The 20,496-nt window shown below is 46.4% G+C and overlaps 1 protein-coding gene and 1 long non-coding RNA gene across 3 annotated transcripts in view; one reads left to right on the top strand and one right to left on the bottom strand.

Annotated features, from left to right (window-relative positions):
* CACHD1 (cache domain containing 1) overlaps nucleotides 1–8,956 on the top strand; it is a 197,333-nt gene extending 188,377 nt beyond the window's left edge. For both annotated transcript variants that reach the window (XM_070592063.1, XM_070592064.1), the window contains one exon: nucleotides 7,206–8,956. In XM_070592063.1, the coding sequence (XP_070448164.1) occupies nucleotides 7,206–7,444 (239 nt within the window). In that variant the 3' untranslated portion in view covers nucleotides 7,445–8,956. The remainder of the gene's footprint in view (nucleotides 1–7,205) is intronic.
* On the bottom strand, nucleotides 633–15,003 carry LOC139079091 (uncharacterized). The gene is made up of 3 exons (XR_011532395.1): nucleotides 14,795–15,003; nucleotides 1,914–2,029; nucleotides 633–1,322 (listed from the first exon to the last, which is right to left on the bottom strand). It is a non-coding gene; the product is annotated as an uncharacterized lncRNA (long non-coding RNA).
* Nucleotides 15,004–20,496: the final 5,493 nt, after the last annotated feature.

The raw sequence follows: 20,496 nt of genomic DNA, 5'->3' as shown, positions 1-20,496 counted from the left end.
GCTTACGTCTCAGCACTCCCAGGCATAAGTGAGATGACTCTGGGTGCACAGATCGCTTCCTGGGTTTTCTCCATAAATGAGGATTTAGATTATTTATGGAGCCTGCTGACCACTCCACGTGACTCTCAGGAGGTTGGCATCCTCATGGGTCCTAGCACCGGGTGATGTTCGTTGGCAGACCCCAGCATTGTTACGGGCTCTCTTAGTCACATACTCTTGGGGCACACGAGAGTCCATGCTGCCCTCTGGCATTCCGTGGCCGTGACCTCCAGCCTTACCTGGGAGGCTCAGAGAAGTCCTCACCAAAGGGACAACGTTTGTACTGAGGCTTGAAGGAAAGTTGAAGAAGAGTTAGGGGCAAAGGGACCAGGGTGTACAAAGTTGTGGAGTTGTGTAAAGTGCCTGTGAGGTGATCACAAAGGGTCGGGGCTTAGCTGTGAAGAGGCGCCGAGTGCTAACTGAGCTACAGATTATAAAGTCCATATGTGCTGCTGAAGACCTGGCCGCCACGTGCCTTCTCGCCTTCTCAGCATTGTGTGGCTTGTTGTCATGGAGAACGGCAGGTGAATCCTGCTCTCTGAGCGCCCCTGCCACAGTCCCACGAAAACATGTCAGGAGCGGAAGGACTTTCCTATGATGGTAAAACCTTTTTATTTTTCATAGAGCTGTTTAATTTTCCAGAAATCTTTATTTTCTTCCCAGAATCAGGGTTTTTTTTAATGCATATATAATGCATCTATGCCTTTTTGACTCTGCTTTCTCCACATCTACCCTGGAAAAAAAAAAAAATGTCTTCAAACAGTGTGCTCCCACACCTGTGCTAAAAAATTTAGGAGTAGATATTCAGCAGAGCAGCCACGACTGCCTTTTACACGACAGCTGGAGATTCCAACGCCCTTTGGAAAATAGGAGAAGCCAAAGCTCTGGTTTGTAAGTTGGAGACTCTTAATTTGGGCTTTGAATGACATTGTTCCCACCAACTAAATAGAAACTCTGGGTTTCTATGGAGAGGCAAAGCACAACTTAAATTTTTCAGTTTCTTTGACTTTCTGCCTTTTTTCCCTGAAAACCTTTGAACCTGCATAAATTCGTTCTGCCAGGCAGTTCTGTGGCTCTTCTCCTTTGAATAATAAAACAGGTTTGAGGCTACTAAAGTTCAACAGAAATAATTTCTTATTCAGCAGAAATTCTGAATCCTTTCTCGTCCATTCCCCCCCCCCCGCCCCAGAAATTGCTTGAACACAAAGCTGGAATTCTGAGCAAGGTTATGCTGTTCCATTAGCAGTCCCGTCGTCTTAGTAAAATGGCAGATGAAGCAACAGCTGAGATAAAAGGAGGAGAGCAGCAGCATCAGTATCTGAAAGCCAGGGCTTCTAGCTAAGGGCTTGCTTTCTTTCATTTTTCACAATAATTGGATCCCTGTTATCCCCAAGGAATGAAAAATAGTTTCTCATGCAGACAGAATGCACCACCAAAAGAACTGGAAGACAGTGACATTTGACAAAATTCCAAATGCACCACAGAATCGGTTGCATTTAACTGCATGTTGTCACATCTGTGCACCTGCACGGCGGGTCACTACAATTGGCAGCATCCGGTTAATGTCCCTGTAATGCCTGGAGGATAAGCCATGGGTACACATGAAAACAAAGATCTAATCTGATTGTTCTGTCTGCATGCCTCTTGCTCATCTCCTGTTTCGTGAGGGGACTGGGCGTCTGCTGTTTGCTGGGCACAGGGAGGGAGCTGGAGAAGGACGGACAGCATCTCTGAGGCAGCAGATTGCTTATCAGAAAGGGTCAGGGAGAGGTCGCCTAGCATCCCGCCTCTCTCCCTCTCTGCAAGCTGAGACTTAGTGAAGCTACTTTGGACCTCAGCTTCCTAATTATTAAAACGAGATTAGAAATTCCTACCTGGTAAAGCTGTCGTGAGGGTGAAGTGAAATCACATATGGCAGGGAGGAGCTCAGGGTGGCCCTCCCGCCTCCATGCCGACTCTGCCCTCAGGGAATTTACAATCTGGGAGGAACCTGTAAACAAAGGCATGCATTCATAAGACTGATGAAAGGCTGCCTGTGACAGCTTCCTTAAAAGAGGGGACAAAGAAGTTGGGGAGAGAGTTCAAGTTTATCTGCAAGTAAATCATGGACGACGCCAGTGGGGAGGTGGCGCTGGTGCCGACCCTTGAGCTGGTAGGGTCACAGCACATGCTCTGTGCTACCGGAGAGCATATTTCCACATGAGTCCTTGGATCTGATACACAAAAGGAAACTCAAAAGAATTAAAAATATAAATGTATAAGTTTGTACTGAGCAGACTAGACTTGTGGTATGGTTCAGAGCTGTGATATTCCTGGAATTGAAGCCGACTGTTAACAAGCTAAATTTGGAGATTTCAGGCTGCATTTTTATTTAGAAGTATTTCATGTGGCCAACAGAGTTTTGTATTTCAAATGAATCTAATTTTAATTTGTTTGTTGAAAAAAACTGCTCAAAATAAGAATCCTTTTTGAAAAGTAGAATCATTCTGTCACTATTCTGGGACCACTTGGAATGACTGTTTTCAGAGCTCAACTATTAACTGTTACCCTCGCAGGGGAGCTTAGAAACAGCTAGCACCTGTCTGTGCTTGTAATTATACATCTGCTTTGCCCATTATTTCTCTTGAAAATATCATGTTCTATCTCATCATCAACTGGCTTATTTTTAAGTTAAAAACCACCAATATATATTTGTTCCTGTGAATCTGTGTTTTGGTTACCATCACATTGGAAACTTCACGCAAGTGTGTGTTAAGCAACATTTTTTCCTTGTGAAAGGAAAATTCCTCCTAGCGAAGCATATTCCAAAAGACTCAAGGCAAATGCTGAACCTTGAAAACCTGGTCTGAAGCTGGTAGCGCAGCCCAGGACCACTTTCCAGAGATGCCCGGATACTCTCCTGCAGTTACTCTCTGTGACCACAAGGTGGTGAGTCCCCCGCGGGACCCAATGTCCCTAACCATGCAGAACGCTTCTTAGGAGCCATCAGATAAAAACAGAAGCAGAAGCCTAGAGTACTCTTCCATTCTTAATGGGGGCCTGGTCTCCTTCCTCAAGCCTGTTTCTCACTCAAGATCCTCTTTGCATAGACTTTTCTGCATCCACTTTGAATAGTAAAGTTATTTTTCCTTTGAAAGTGCCTGTGAATATCCTTTGTGTTTTAAATAGCGCTTTCTCCTCCGTGAGTCAGAGACCAGCCTGTCTTCGTCACTGCTGCCAGCACTCAGAACTGCCTGGCACTGAGTAAACACTCCATTAATTTGCGAAGGGAGAGCATGTGTCTGGCTTTCTCCTGCTGCTTCACAGCTTTCTGCTTCCTCCCTCCAGATTTTCATTAATTACTGAGATAAGAGGAGGCCTGAGTAAGTTACCGAGGGGTTGAGCAATAGTATCACACTGAGAAATTATACAAAATGGCCCCAGACCCAGGGGTTCCCTTTGGAAGGGCCCCTGCTGAGGGTTCTTATCTGAACACATCAGGAGAAATGGGGGTGCCCTCCGTTGCCTCGGGGACAGCTGCACCATCACCAACCCTGGGCCTGCAAGCAGCCGGGTTCAGAGCATCCTTGGACTCAGAACCCCTGGGCAGGGCCCAGTGAATGCTCGGGTGAATGACAGCAGACAGAACACAGATAACTAAGCAAATTCACTCGGGCCAGCTTTGGGAATAGAGTAGGTGAGTTTTTTTTAATTAATACCTCCTTTGCGTGACGGATTGTGTTGAATACTAGGAGGACTGAGGTAAATAAGTCCTTGTGCTTTAAGAAAGAATTTGCTAATGGGCAAGACAGCCCTATATTTTATTGTAATACAGCAAAATCTAAGACAGAGATGTGCAGAGAAAGCCGTTCGAACTCATAGAAGAGGCACCAGACCCGTGTGGGTTGGCAGAGCCGGGGGGCGGGGGTGGTTGGGACGGCTTCCCAGAGAAGACCTTCAGACTGAGGCACAAAGCACAACAGCAAGATGCGGGAAAGTGGGAGGGTGAGCCGGGCAGAAGGACCGCCGTGCATTTTACGCTGTGAATGTGAAAGTGAATTATCAGTTACTGTGGGTGCTTGTAAATGAGCAGAGATAGGAAGCCATCCAGGAGTATTTGGAGACAAGATGGAGACAGCCTAACACTAAAAGTTAACTGAAAATAATCAACACAGGCACAGAGGTTTTTTCTAAAGCCGTGTTTTCTTCTTTAGTCCCGTACGTGTGGAGCATAAGGTGGTTTCAGCATCCATAGCACTTTGTAGCTGAGATGGAGCCTACAGCACATTCTAGGCTTGGTGCTGCCAAAGCGGAGAGACTCATTCTGGCTCCTGATCTCTTAATCTTGGGTAAAGGCATCACTGTTTGCCCAGCTTCTGAACCGGGAAACCTTGACCTTACCCGAGGATGGCAGTCCTCCTGGCATCTTCCCCAGACAAAGCCGTTTGGTCACCGGATCCAGCCTACTGTGCACTGGAACAGCCTCTTGAAGCCAGCTGCTTGCTCCAGTCAAACGCTGCTCCCATCCTACTTCAGGTCCTTGCCATCTCCTCAGGCCCCAGGCCCCCGCCCCCTGTCCTCTGAGCCTCTGATCCCTCCTTCCTTGTCCAGCCTCCTCATTGCCCCAAGAGATCCTCTTAAAGCACACATCATGTCACTGCCACCCACCCACCCCACCTGCCCTTGACTGTCACTAAATCCTAGCTCATTGCTTTGACAGCCTTCTTGATCTGGTCTGACCCTGCCTGTCCCACTGCATCTCCAGCCGCATCTCCTGCTTCTTCCTCTTACCCATCGAGCTTGTCACCCTTCCCGAGATGCGCTGGCATCTTCCAGGCTGCTGTGTCTGTGCTCGCCTCTCCACCCGCAGCACCTCTCTACTCCTCTCTACCTGATGAAGCCCTTCTCTCCCCTCCGGGCTGCCTGAAGGGTCACCTCCTCAGGTGTCCTCAGCTGCATTAACCTGCTTTGCTGGTCCTTCCGGTGTCTTTCCCCATCCTGACTGGGCTTCTCAGGAGCTGGGCCTCCCCTTACCCCTCTTTCTGTTGAGCCGCCAGCCTGGCCCCTGGCACCAGAGGGCATCAAGAATGATAGACACACATCGGTGACCTCCCGCTTCCACCCTGACTCTCGTGACATCACGTATGTGAGGCACAGACTCTCAAAATCAAGATGTGCCCCCCAAAAATGTTCATTTTCTTCCCCGGGACTCGGGATCTCCAAGTCTCCATCTCTTACCGTCCTGACTCAAGCTGCTGTCCCCTTTAACCACCCCTCACCCCCCGCAACCCCCAGCTGCTAACCAGCTTCTATTGTTTCCACCCCGAGGTAGCATTTCAGTCTGTCCGATCCCGTACCCTTAGTCTTAATTCTCCATCTCTCGTCTGGGCTGTTGCAATAACCTAACTGCCCCCTTCCTCTCCTTTTTATTCATCTTCCAAATTGCTACCAGAACTCTTTAAAACACAGAAATGATCATGCATTTTTTTTTCAGTCTACTCAAAATCTCTCTCCCTTTTCTACGCTTTGCTGTGGCTTTCTGACCTGACCTTTCCACCTTCCACCTGCCCTGTTCTCAGCTACTGCTCGCACTCCTCGTGGCCATGGGGTACAGGACGGCCTCACTTGCACCCCGTGGGGCTCTGCTCACCTGTTCCCTTGCTCATAGTCACTTAGCAAACTCCTATTCATCCACTGAAGCCCGACTAAAATATGCCTTCTTCTGTGATGCTTTCCAATTCCCCCAGTCAGAATTAGTTGCTCCCTCTTCTGGATTGCCATTATAGCATTTACCATTATCTGCATTAGAGTGAACCCAGCTTCATGAATATCTGTTTCATACTCGGTTGTGAAATCCTTGAGGAAAAGAGCCATCTCTTATCCATGTTTCATAGTCTCTGCCTCCAGCCCCAAAACCGTCTTCAGTAAATGAATAATTGAATTGAGTTGTGCTTGTCCTTGTTTTATTTCTCAAGCACTAGCCTTTCAGCTCCTTTGTGCAGGGACCAGGTTTTCGTCCTGACGTCTGCTGTGATGCCCAACACAGTGTCGGGTCCATAGTATGTGCCCAAGAAATACGTGTTGAGTTGGACTGACTGAAATAATCCTGTCATTTGAGAAATGATTCATTGAGGACAGAGAATTGCCTTTCTCCTTTTGCACAGAACATAGATTTTCAACCACAAACCATTCCTGCTTGGCTGTATGCAAGCGCATCAATTCTGCAGCCGCAAATGTGACTCGCGCTCCTCACGGCTGAGTGCTGATTGATGCTAACTGTAGATGCAGCGGAAATATTAATGAGCTGTCACTTCTCAAAATTTTAGAAGGGGATTTTTGCAATATTTAAAAACATGCCAGGGTTCGTGGAATGGAATCCTTTGATCAGCAAGGGCATTTTCTTTTGAAACATCTATTACTTAGAATACCAAAAGAAATTAATCTTTAAATACAGTGAGCCAGCTTACTCAGAGAACGGTTGATGCTTCTACCAGTTGCTGTGGGTGTGTGTGTGTGTGGAGGTAGCGTTTCACTGGGTCCTGGAACTTTAGACGAGTTCGTTGATGTCTCTGATCATCACGTCCCTCGCCTGTAAAATGGATGCTAGAACGCATGCCTCATGGGTAGGCAGGAATTGCTGGAGGCCAGTGCCTGCTGGGGAGCAGGTGTGCAGGTCGTCGCTGTTGTCTTGCTGTGGCATCACACTTGGGCATTTTGCAGCCCAGCTTTCCCACCAGCCCCTGACTGATCTGAGTCCTGTTAGGATGTTTTTCTTAAAACTGCCTTTTTTTTTTTTTCTTTAAAATGAAAAACAGTCTTAATCTTATCTCGAGGAAAAGTGTAAGAGGATAGTTGCCCACAAGTCAGTGCTGGGTATCTGTGGACCAGATGGGATGTGAGGTGATTTTAATTTTTGTTTTGTTAATTTGGAGGTTTGGGGAAAGCGTTCTTTTTTTTTTTTTTTCTTATCTATGCTTTCTCAGTCATCTAAAATGTATTTATTGTGTAACTGTTCTAAGAAAAATGCAGTTAGAAGATCTCGTTAAAAATAAGTCCGTCCAGCGTCTGCTGACGGTCCGCACTGACGTAGCACAGACAGGAGCGCCTCCCAGTGCCCTAGAAATCTTCAGTGACGTCTCCTGCCTGCGCCTGGAAGCCCTCAGCTGCCTGTTCTGTTCATTTTCTAGGTTACAGCACCATGAGCCCACAGGAAGACAGCGAAAATCCCCCATGCAACAACGACCCCCTGTCGGCGGGCGTCGATGTGGGAAACCACGACGAGGATCTGGACCTGGACACCCCCCCGCAGACTGCCGCCCTCCTGAGTCACAAGTCCCACCACTGCCGCCTGCATCACCCCACGCTGCATCACAGCCACCACCTCCAGGCAGCCGTGACAGTACACACTGTCGATGCGGAGTGCTGACGGTCTCCTCGTCCCCCCGGAGAAGACGGGAGCTGGGAGACCCAGAACGTTCTGGAGGCAAAGAGAGCCGGCATCAAATCCACAGCAAGAGACCCCTGGTGTTTGTGCTTTCTCCAGCGTCGGTTCACTCGTTTTCTGCCTGCTGCCATGTTTCAGAACAAGAGCGACGACAACAAAATCGCATCTGTGAAGATGCGAGGCTGGTTCTGAGATGGAGGGGAAATAAGCCTGATTAATGAACCTGCCATGACGCTAACGGAATGGAACAGAAGGCAAACCTCCAAACACGGAGACGAGACCTGTAAATGAAACATTGGGAAGCTTCGTTCAGCTGAGCCAGAGGAATGTTCTGCGGAGCCAGAAGCCTTGAGCTCTCCTTAACTGGAAGAGAGAAAAATCTCCCCCGGAGACCGGGAACGTGTCGCATCCAGAAGAAGCGTGGGCTCTCCAGACATCACTTTGTTCCTCAGTGGGACCTGGGTACCACAATTGCTGTAGGGAACTCATGTTAAGCTCTAAATGATGCATCTCAAAATTTCTAAGTAAAGGATTATTTTTCTACTATTTATTGAACTTTCAAACATTCTCAAACTTTGGGGGAAAGAAAAGGAAACACATGAGAAATTTCCAGCAATTATCCCAAGCTGTTTTGTGTGTAATAAAGTGGTTCTTTGATTAAGGAGTTCTATTTCTTTTTTAACTGATGTCATCCCACCGCCCCGCTCCACAAAATGGGAAAATGAAGACATCTTTCTCTCTGCCTTGTTTACATACATTTTCTTTAGAACGTCATTTCGTGGAAACATCGTCCCTTGTAATGCAGTCTTCTTTCTCTGTGTGACAGAGGTGGGGAGGGCCAGAGGAATCCAAGAAGCTTTTAAAGAAATTTTATGGTGTTTTTTTTTTTAACTCATTTCCACTCCCCATACAATGCAATGCTTTTTGTAGGTTTCTACGAAGCCTATTATTACAACCCAGCCTTTCTGCTAAGGGAGGGTTGAATTTATTCTTCTGTTTTAGAGACTATAAATTTAAAAATGTCCCATTTTGATTCTGAGAATACTGAACACATAAAGGAAGAAGTTTTTAAAATTCAGAATTCTGATTCTTAAAAGATTTCTCTTGAAATCATAGTTAAAAGCTGCTGCCCATTATCAGAAGTTATCCACCAAACTGCTTTGTGATGTATACAGAAATTAATCTAACCTGGCAAGTGTAACATGGGGCATCGTAATTTTACAGTAGTGTTCTAATTACAGTGGCGTATGTTAGATTCGCATTTTGTGATTCAAATATGTTATAAGACATTCTTGCACCGTGTGTGTGGTAAATCTCCGTTTATATGTAGTTGGAAAAAATTCACTGAATAATGTTTTAATGATAGGGTACTATAATACAATGTAAAAAAACTGGTTCTTCAGCAGTGCAGAAAGTAAGCTGTGTGCTGTCAGGAAACCCCTTCATACTGTGTATAAAATCGCAGTCTAGTGAAATAAACTGTATGAACGGCCAGTCTGGTGGTTATGGTGATTTGTTCATGTACCACTTCTTGTCCCTCAAGGCAGATTACATTCACGTTGTCACCTAGCAGATTGGCTGTCAAACTGGAAGTAGGTTCTCGTCGAGGCCACGGTCAGCGTCGGGCTGCAGGACCGTCTGGGCTGTGTGAAGCAATTTAAGAATATAATGGCATAAAATTAAAAGCAAAGGTTAAAAAAATGTGTGGAACACAGCTCCCCCTTCCTGAGCATCTTAATTCCTGTCGTTAATAATAAATAAATGGTTATTCTCTAACTGCTGGAGAGAATGGATGACGTTCCTGTCTTCCCAGAGAGCTACGTCTCTCCATGAGAGCTTTCTAAAGTTGAGAACCTTTGCGTCAGGACACTAGCTGCTTGATGGGGGGGACCTTGGTGTTTTCAAGAAAGAATCAGAAAACTCAGAGCTAAAGAAATGAAATGTGTACAGCCGACTCAGACGGTGACGGAAGTGCGTTCGTGTCTTTGGGGTAAGTGTCTCCCCTGAATGAGAAGCTGCTGTAGAAGATGCCGCACAGCGTTATGAAGCTTTGACCTTCCAAGTTCCCTTTTGTCTTCCTCAGGCGTTGCATATAATGTTGAGTAGACGTTGTTTTTCATGTTCTCTGTTGTTGAAAGGGAAAAGTTGCTCTTGGAGACTTGTCATCGCGGTGACCCATATTGGCCCTTCTCTTCCACCATGCCCGCTTACTCCCCCCAGCCACCATCGCTCATCAGTGCGGACGAGCATCAGAAGCTGAGGGTGTCCCAGGTTGCTTTACTTGACTAGGAAAGGAAATGTCCTGTTTGTGGCTCAAACAACACAGAGTTCGGACGCACGCCCGTTCTCGTGGTGTGCCTTTGTCTGCTCCTCAGATCCATTTACTTTAGAAATTTTGGAAGATGTAGTTTTTCTTTCTTCCTCTTCCTCTTGATTTGTTTTGAATGCTCAACTGAACTTCATCAATGTTTTTATTAGAAAAACTTGGTCAGATTTACTCAGACAGGTTTATTTTGCATGTCAGAGTGACTGGTATGTGGAAAGCAATTCTGGAAGATCACTTAAGCTCATTTTCCTGTGGCAATGGACTGCTCTAATGATTACATTTTTAAAAAATGTATATCTGGCAGAATAATAAAATCAAAACAGACCAGCTCAGACTCATCTGTGTTCTCCTTGGTCTGTATCTGAGCAGAGGAGGGGTGATTTTCCTGGCTGAACTACAATGCCATATTCAGAATATTTCTAATTTTTCAGTAGAAAAGAATCTTAAGTTGAAAGGTATGTTTCTATGCCTGTCATAACTGTATGAGACGGTCTGTTTAGTAGCTGAGGGGTGCGTGTGTGTCTGTGTCACATGGAGGCATATATGTAGATGTGTACACGTCTGAGATGTTCTTAGGCGTTCCTTCGGCCTCTCTTATCCGTCCTAGACTCCTCAATAGGGTCTCTCCATCCCTTAATTAGTGTTCTTAACCTTTTTGAAAATTCATTACTGCCCCCCTCCTAAGGAAAAGTTTTTTATTTAATTTAAGCTCACCCTAACAAGCTTTTGTTGGCCCAAGTGGAGCTTTGAGGGCTCCAAGCCGCTGTAATGTCTGATTTCCTCTCCTCCCCCGAGAATCCATTATGTCCCCCGTTTGAGGATGTGTGCCTGACAGTTCTGCCCCTGGCCCCTTCTTCCCTTCCTGCTTGGGATGGTAGGGCACTGAGCTGAAGCAAGGAGGCCTGGGGGCTAAACCCAGCATGTGATCCCAGGCTCAGACTGTTGCACTTCCTTCTCGCTCTCTCATTTCACGTCTGGTCAATGGCCAAATCCACAGTCTCTGAGTAAACAGTACCACTTGCATTCATCTCTCTCTTTCCTTTTTTGTGACTGGTTTGTGAGCCATCTATGTACTTCCACCGAATCAATGACCTCTAGACTGGTTCCTCGACTCTCTCGCCCAATTCTTCATTAATTCAGCAAACATTCCTTGGGCTTCCGTATGTGTCAGGCGCTATGCTAGGAGCTGAGTGAAGAGGAATGCGTTAAGCAGAATGAGGCCTCTTCTCTTCTGAATGGAGAGATGTAAGTGGATAATGGGGGCCTCCCGAGGGCTTATCCCAGTCCTCCCCTGTTGTGTAGCAATGACTCTGATTCCAGGAGTTGACCTCGGTCTTAGAGTTGGATTTCTCATTAATCCTAAGACAATCATAATAACTCCTCCTTATTTGGTCAGAAGCTCAGACTCAAGGCAGCCAGCATAAGGCATGCCTCCTGGTAACAGGGAGCAGCACATGTGACCTAGTCTAGTCCAATGTGACTGAAAGATCTTTGGTTGCAGGGAGAGACTTCCTGTCTCCTAGTAAATGTGAAGAAATCAGCAGGTAACATCCAGTCCAATAGGCAGCACGATGCTGTGGACAGTCTGGTGGAGAGCATGAAAGGACAGGACATCACAAACTGCTGGCTCAGCCAGCTCTGAACCCCATCCTCCCTCAGGATTCCCACTGGGGAGATAACAAAAAGTCCTTATTTGCACAAGACCATTTGAGTTGGCACTTTAATACCTAAACTTGAAAGCATTCAGTATAAGCATTAAACACACAAATACAAAAATCTAAGTATAATTTCAAAGAGGGCCGTTTGCTGTGAAGGCAGCGGAAGGGCAATGGGCAGAATAACCCGTGGGCAGGGAAGGAGGCTGCGTTAGAGTAGATGCTCACGGGAAGCCACTGAGAGGGTGATGTTGAAGCTGCTACTGAAGAATGAGAAGGAGCCAGCCAGGAGGGCAGAGGGATGGGCGTAGGCTAACATTTCAGGCTGAGGGAATGGAACACGCAGTGGGTCTGAGACAGGCGTGAGCAGCATGTCTAGAGCATTGGCCAGCACGAAGAGAGTGGGTGTGATGAGAATGAAGGATAGGAAGATGGGGTCCTGCAGGCCACAGAAGGCAAAGGGTGAAGTAAGTGGAAGGTAATAGGATCTTTGAAGAGAGGAGAGAGAGAGGCTATCTAGCCTGTAGTTTTGGAAGGTCATTCTGAGTTGAATATTTTCGACCTGGAGTAGCAGAAATGGAGATATGGATAGGAAACCCGTACAGAAGTCTGGGTAAGAAATGCAAGATGATGGCAGAAACGATGGAGGAAAGTGGAATGATGGAAAATACATCTTGGAAGCAGAAACCGTAGGGCTTGGTTGGGTATGGAGTGCAGTGAGAAGGGAGGGGTCCCTGACTTGGAAAATTACATCATTTGTGGTATCACTTGCTGTGCTGCGGAGACTGAAGTGCGGACGGTTTTGGTAGGAGATAAGGGATGAAGAGTCACTGTTCGCTACGTTTGGCGTAAGGTGGCTAGAGTTGTCGAGTTCATCCTGCACACATCAGCCCATAACTGCTGATGACTGACTCACACTGAGCGCTTGCTCACTGCCCAGGGTTGTGGCGAGGTCTCTTCATGTGCTGACATTTAACATGATTTAGGTCTGATCCGTCAACACCATACACGAGCTCTAAGTCTTGCCTCTTTACCTCCTAATCCTCTTGGTGGCAGGCTCCACAGTTCCTTCTCTGCTTAAATTCAGAGCCTCTTCCTGCTCCTTGGTGCACCTGCTGTGCTCCAGCCAACAAGTCGACTGACCAAACACCTTCTGACTTTCTTGATGTGATATGTGTCTTTGCTCAGGCTTTGTGTGTGTGGTTTTTATTTTTTTCCAGCTTTATTGAGGTATAATTGACATGAAATTGTAAGATATTTGAAGTGTACATCACGGTGATTTGAGAGATGTATTTGTCATGAAAAGATTCCCCCATTTAGTTAACACACCATCACCTCACTTTTTTTTATTTATTTATTTTTGGTGAGAGCGTGTAAGTTCTACTCTCATAGCAAATTCCAGTTGTACAATACAGTGTCATCAACTGTAGTCACCATGTCATACATTAGATCCTCAGACTTTCCTCATCTTAGAGCTGAAAATCTGTGCCCTTTACCAGCCTCTCCCTATTTCCCCACCGCCCAGAGCCTGGCGGCCACTTTTCCACTCTCTATTTCTATGAGTTTGACTTTTTTTTTTTCTTCTCAGATTCCATACATCAGTGGTACCATGCAGTATCTGTCTTTGTCTGTCTGGCTTTTTCACTTAGCAGGATACCCTCAAGGTCCACCCATGTTGTCGCAAACTGCAGGATTTCCTTCTTTCTCACGGCTGAAGGTTCTTGCTTTTTGGTCTACTTGTATGTTCTCTTCTGCTCTTAAGAGAAATACCTGCTCCTCTCACCCCGGAAAGTTTCAATTCAAATACAACCTCTTCCATGGCCAGGCTCCTTGAGGACCCCACCACGCATTCCTCTGCCTGGTGACAAGTGAGCTCTGGTCCCTGGGGTCTTCTAAAGCTCTGCCTTCTGTGCTCAGGAGCTCCTAGTTCATCTTGGTGTGGATGTTAGCTGCATTTTCACATGAACTACTTTTTTTTCTTTTTTTTGAGGAAGATTAGCCGTGAGCTAACATCTGCTGCCAATCCTCCTCTTTTTGCTGAGGAAGACTGGCCCTGAGCTAACATCTGTGCCCATCTTCTTCTGCTTTATATGTGGGATGCCTGCCACAGCATGGCTTGCCAAGGGGTGCCATGTCTGCACCCAGGATCCGAACCAGCAAACCCCGGGCCGCCAAAGCAGAGCATGTACACTTAACTGCTGTGCCACCGGGCCGGCCCCTCCCATGGCTTCTGTAGAGCCTGAACCCAACTTGAGCTTTCTAATGGCAGGGACCATTTCTTCTTCCTCTCTGTAGTGTTCATGGCCCGATGCCCTGTACTTGCAAGGCCTTAAGTGTTTGTTGGAAAAAGTAAATTTCTAGACTGTCAACTGAAGCCATAGTTAATTGGTTACAACCTATAATAATACGTCTAGTATTCAAAGTAGGAGATGAAGCAAGTTGATTTCTCCAAAATATTTGCTTAATCAAGTAGTACAACAGCTTTTAGTATTTTGTACTAACCGTTAGTCCACTGTTACATGTTTGGGAGCTTTTTAATGTTATCTCTGATATAAAAATTCTCAACAACTTCCTAAAACATACAATTTCAGTATATAGGCCTTTAAAATGCTACCTATATTTTATTATAATAATTTATATGACATATACACATATTTAAGTGCAAAAATAATTCCTGCTGGCTAACTTAAATATGTACTTACTTATCCGATATGGTTTTAAATAGCATTTCTTTTGAAGAAGGAGCTTACACATGGAAGGTTTTCAAATCCTCCTTCTCAGAAGGCTACTTGAATTTCATTCGCGCTATTCCCATCCTATTTCTGGGTGCTGATTGATGAAAGTGTTTTCTGTAACAATATACCCACCAGGATTACTGCCTTAGTTCTTACTTTGGCCTAGTGCTTTCGGGAAAAAAAAAAAAAAATTACATAACAAGAAGCTTGGCTCCCCTACACAGGTGCGTTCCTGACTCTCAGGGCTCCTTGGCCATCCTTCGTGCGGCCCAGTTTCCTCTCTAGTACTACATTCTCCGCAAGACCTGTTCTAACGCCCCCACGTTCTGCAGCCCCTCTCACGTTCTCCCCTCACGTGGGCAGAAGTGCCACAACCGTAGTACCTTTCCCATCAGAGTCGCTCTCAGACATCCTCCCCTCTCTGTTCTCAGAGGAAGGCATGTTCCTGCTCCTTCCCAGGCCAGGCCATATCCTCTTGATCTAGCTCCGTCAAAGGTGGTATCCTCAGTCCCTGTCCCCCCTCAGTGGCTCCTCCTGTGTGAGCCTAGAGCACACTCAGATGTCCCCTCGCCGACAAACACAAGCCTTCCTTACCCTTCCCTTCCCCTCAGATTACCGTGAGGTGCGCCTCTGTCTTTCTGGACGGATATTTAAAATCGTACTACTCACTGGAGCCCTCACCCCGGCCTCCTCCTGCTGTCCCTTTGCCTCGTGCTTCCTGCCCTCCCCCTGATGAGCTCAGCCTTTGCTGTGACTTCAGCTGGAAGCTGTAGAAGCTCCTCCTGAGACGGTCCTCCAAGCCACCATGTTCTTCTCTCTTTGTCCTAAAGTTCTGAGCCCTGTCCAGTCGCCTGGGTGACGGGTATTTCCCAGGCAATTCCAGCACCAGAGGCCCATGGCCCCTCCCCCAAGCTGCTGTCATTTCTCTCCTGGACCACTGCCACAGCTTCCCGTTGCTCCCCCCTTTCCATTCTTGTCCCCTCCAATTCATTCTCCACGTGGAGGTCCGAGGAATCTTATTTTTATCGACGTGAATGTCATGAGCCATAAAATTAGCCATTTTCAAATATACAATTCAGGGGCATTTAGGACATTCAAAATATGATGTAACCATCACATCCACTTAGTCCCGAAGCACTTTTGCCACCCCAAAGGGAAACTCTGTCCCCATGAGGTCATCAATCCCTGTTTCCCCCTTTTCCCTAACCCCCAGAAACCACCAATCTGCTTTCTGTCTCTATGGATTTACCTAATCTGGATATTTCATACAAATACAATATGTGACCTTTTGTGTCTGGCTTCTTTCACTCAGCATAAAGTGTTTGAGGTTCATCTATATTATAGCACAGATCAGTACTTGATTCCTTTTTGTGGCTGAATAATATTCCATCGTGTGGCTAGACCACATTTTGTTTATCCATCATCATTTGATGGACGTTTGGGTTGGTGCCACCTTTTGACAGTTGTGTATAGTGCTGCCTTGAGCACTGTGTATTCATTTGAATACTGGTTTTCACTCCTTTTGCTTGGACGCCTAGGAGCTGAATTGCTCACATAGTAATTTTCTGCTTAACGTTTTGAGGAGCTGCTAGACCGGCTGCACCATTTTACGTTCCCACCAGCAATGCACAAGAGTTCCAGTTTCTCTACTTCCTTGTCAACACTTATTATCCTTTTTTCTTTTTTATTATAGCCATCCTAGTGGGTGTGAAGTAATATCTCCTTGTGGCAGAGCAATCTTTTTTAAAACGTAGAATTAAAACCTGTTACTTGCTTAACATGCTGTCGTGTTTTGCCACTGCCCCCGCCCCCTCTGACTTTAGAATATAGTCATCTTAACCCCATTTTATCCACAGACTCTGCATTCCTGCTATCTTCTCTTATTTTCTTGAGTAAGCCTTGCTAGAGTTCACCTCAGGGCCTTTGCACGTGCTGCCCATGCTGCTGGAACCCCATCCCCTCCCAGCCCACCCCTCCCTGGATAACCACAGCTCCTCCTTCAGATCTCAGATTCAATGCCACTTCCTCAGTGGCTGCCCACATGGCATTAGCTTCCACCGTTATGCTCCTCTGTTGGGAAAAAAGTTATTTAAACCCGAAACTGCCTATGGCCACTTGTGTCTGCTAACAGAGAGGTGGCATAATCTTCAATGGGAAAATCCGTCTCTACATGCGCCCCTTCCACTTATGGAGGCAAAAACAGACTGAAATGCCGAATCCTCTGCCAGTTTCTCTGTGCTGCAAAAGGGTGAAACTCTTGATTGTGTGAAACTGATCTGCCTGATGAACTGGGGTACAGGGAGCTTCTGGAGGGGCTTGGACAGCAAGAAACTGGGAGAGGTGTGGGGGGTCTTGAAGCAGAAAGAAGACCCCCAAAGGAGGGGGGCCAGTGAAAGTCGTGCTGGCTCCTGGTGGCAAGGAGGCCGAATGAGCGTTGGACTTCAGATTGTCTGGCTGCTACGTGTGCGCCCTGTCTCCCCACAGCCTCGCTGGAGTTTCATAAACACGAGCCTGAGTAAGCGACTTCGGGGGAAATCAGGGAGCTGAACCAGGTTCCAACGGGCCAGGGCAGAGCCGAGAGAGGGGGACAGTTGTCAGGGGAAGCGACAGCGTGACAGCTGAGTGCACAAAACTCAGAGCCAGAGGCGACAACAGCCCTAAGGAATTCACAGAAATCTTGGGGATGTCGTTGGATTTCCAATAAGATGAAACATTGAAACGTCCGAGCCGATTTTCTTGGAATCTCCGAGCGCAGTTTGCCCTCAGCTGACGTCTGGAGATGCCTCAGCACGGCTGAGTCGTTTGCCGTAAGCCTGTCCTCCCCCCACGCTCAGCCCTGCGCAGTCGGGGGTCTGTCTGACCGTGCTGCATCCTGGCACCCATCTCCATTAGGCACGTCAAGATATTTGAGAGTGAATAAACTTTTTTTTCTGACCAGAATTTAAGGTGGATTAAAAAAGAAACAAAAGACACGAAATAGGATAATTTCATATTGTTTATTTAACCCCCCCGAACTGGAAATAGAGTGAAAGGCACAGTCGAAAATGCAAGATGCCCAAAGTGATGGGACTAAGTTCCCTTGCTGAAATATCAGAAGAAAGTAGAATTGCCTCATAGAATGTGCACCAGCACATCAAAATCCACCTGTCAACTACAAAACTATCAGAAGGAAATAAAACCCTGTGCTTATGACCTTGGAGTCAACAAGACTTTCTTAAACAGCGTCCGAGAAAGCAAATTCATAACTCTAACACTGGTGTAGGGCCAGCCCCATGGCTGAGTGGTTAAGTTCACTTGCTCCGTTTCGGCGGCCCAGGGTTTCACCAGTTCAGATCCTGGGCACAGACATGGCACCGCTCATCAGGCCACACTGAGGTGGCATCCCACATGCCACAACTAGAAGGAACCGCAACTTAAAATTCACAACTATGTACCAGGGGGCTTTGGGGAGAAAAAGGGAAAATAAAATCTTAAAAAAAAAAAAAAAGATTGGTGTAATTTAAAATCTCTGTACCACAAAAGGAACAGAAAAGATTTTTTTAGTTGCAAAAACAGAACAGACAAAGGCTTGGCACTAACAATAATATATATTAAAACTAACCTATTAGTAATAATTAATAACCTAATATAGCTATGAAGCAAAGAAAAAATTAGCCAATGGAAGAATCAGGCCAAGAGTTCCTTTCAGTGGAAAGAAAACACAAACAGCCAGTAATTATGTGAAGAAAAGCTCAACCTTTCTAGGATTAATGAAAGACAAATTAAAATGAGGTCAGATTTTTTAGATTAGCAGAGGTTTCCAAGTTGCCTAACACTCTAAGCATGGGTGGGTGGGGGCTGTGAATTGCTACGGATGCGGCGGCCAGTCTGTTGAAATGTCACTTTGCACTCTGACTCAGCATGTCCCTTCTCCACATCTGTCCCACAGAAACACTCACGGATGCACAAAAGGAAACTTGACAAACGTTTACTGAAGCATTTGTTGAAATGGAAAGAACTGGAAATGAGCTCAGTGATAACTAAACAAAATGTGGGTCACCTAGATTATGAAACACTGTGCAGCAGTTTTAAAAATGAAGTGGATCTCTGTGCACGAACGTGGCTGTATCGACAAGACTCACTGTTGAATTAAAAAGGCAAGTTGTGCAGAGAGACCTGTAATGGGATACTGCTGTTTAAAACACGACAAACAGTAGTGCGTGTGTTCTGCAGGGTCATGTCCATGCATGTGGGGGCACAGGGCAAGGAGGCTAAAGGGTCTGCAGCAAGAGACCCCGGGAATTATCTCCTAGGATATTAGACTTCTTATCTATAACATTGCAAATTTTTGCAAGAAAAAGTGTAGTCATATACTATTCGAATTATTAATATAACTTAGAAATGAATGCAAACAGTAAGACTACTCGGCAATGAGAAGGAGAGAACTACTGACGCACACGACCTGGTGGACGATGCTCCCAGAGGGTGAGCAAAGCAACGAAGCTAGACACAAAGGAGTGCGTTCTGGGCAAGTCCGTCGAGGTGAGGCTCTAAACAGGCAAAATTGGTCTCTAGCAAAAAGAAGAATAGAAGCTGTGGTTTCTTCTGAGGGTGCGGGAGGCCGTGGTGAGGGACACGAGCGGGGAGGGCCGGGCAAGGATGGGCACACGAAGCAGCGTGGTTTGAGGAGGAGAGGAATGTGTTCCATGTGTTACGTGTGGGTGGTTGGCAGGTGTCTTATTTGCGGGGAGTGTGCGTTGTGAGTGCTGCAAGGCCAGCCCCACGAGGGAGGCCGAGGAGAGGAATCGTGAGTCATTCCCTGTGTGAACGGATCAGCATAGGGTTCGTTTTCAGGAATCAGTTTACAGAGACGGGAAGCTGAGTAGATGAAGAGGAAAAGGATACGAGTCTTTTAATTATGGAGAAGTTGGAAAGGGCTCTTGAGAGGAAAAGCTGCCCCTAAAAGCCGTTGATGTCTGTGGGCCTCCAAAGGGCCGCGTCCTTTTCAGATCAGGTCCTGTCTCCATATCTCACAGGAACCGGGATGCCAATGTGGAATTTTAGCAAGGGCACTGTGCTGGGGGCGGAGAGAGGAGCCGGGCGGACGCCCTCCTGCCAGGCTGATGGCTGGAATTCCTAACAATGAATACGAACTTCCAACCAAATGATTGAGAAGATTTAAAATGTAAAGTACTCGGGAGTCGTTATGAGGATTAAATGAACCCTTGCATTAGGGAAAATTCCCCCCTTTTTTTTTTTTTAAAGATTGGCACCTGAGCTAACATCTGCTGCCAATCTTCTTTTTCTTCTTCTTCTTCTCTCCAAAGCCCCCCAGTACATAGTTGTATATTCTAGTTGTGAGTGCCTCTGGCTGTGCGATGTGGGACGCCACCCCAGCATGGCCTGATGAACGGTGCCATGTCGCCACCCAGGATCCAAACCAGTCAAACCCTGGGCCCCCGAAGCAGAGTGCGCAAACTTAGCCACTCGGCCAGGGGGCCCGCCCCAGGGAAAATTCCTGATATGAAAAAGCTATCATAAATGTCGGCAGCCATGGCGGTGATAATATGAAGCAAACTGAAATTCAGACTATTTTGGCTTTTTGCAAACATTTCTCAGTTAATTTTAGTTTTAAGAACTCCAGCCTATCTCAGCTGAAAGAAGGGGCAAAGAGAGAAAGAAGAACATTTTTACAACTTGGCCCAGGTTGACAGGGGATGGGGTTGTTTCCTCATTTGAGTTAGAGATGGAGGGTGTGGACAGCCTGGACCACAGCCAGGACCTGACACAAGGAAGGCTGGGGCAGACAGGGAAACGGCATCCACTCAGGGAGGCTGAGGAAGGCATGGAGGCCAGAGCTCCTTCCCGCCAGAGCCCTCCAAGTTTTAGGCCACTCCCCCGCTCCTCGCTGTCTCATAAATCTCATCTATTAATAGATTGACTGGCTAGTACTCAATCTTGGAAGACTGGGTCCAAATCTATGTGGATACTTTTTTTTTAATAAGGAATATTTTTTCTTATGATAAAATACATATAAAATTTGCCATTTTAAGTGTACAATTCAGTGGCGTGAAGTACATCTACGATGGTGTGCAATGATCACCACTATCTGTTTCCAAAACTTTTCATCACCCCAATATGTAGGCACTTTTTGCCTCCCCTGACTTACAAAATGACAGCTCTGTAATGAAATATTAGAACTAGAAAGACCTCGGCAATTATCTCCAGTCGCCTCATTTGTGCAGATACGGAAAGTGATGCTCAGCAAGGTTTACACAAGGCCACAAAGCTAGCTGGAACTCAAATCCAGATTTCTTGCTGCTTAAGCAAGAGCTCAGT

The sequence above is a fragment of the Equus przewalskii genome, chromosome 24 (genome assembly GCF_037783145.1).
Source record: "Equus przewalskii isolate Varuska chromosome 24, EquPr2, whole genome shotgun sequence".
NCBI lineage: Eukaryota > Metazoa > Chordata > Mammalia > Perissodactyla > Equidae > Equus > Equus przewalskii.
Note: the sequence above shows the minus strand (reverse complement) of the source record. Positions and strands in the feature narration are given on the sequence as shown.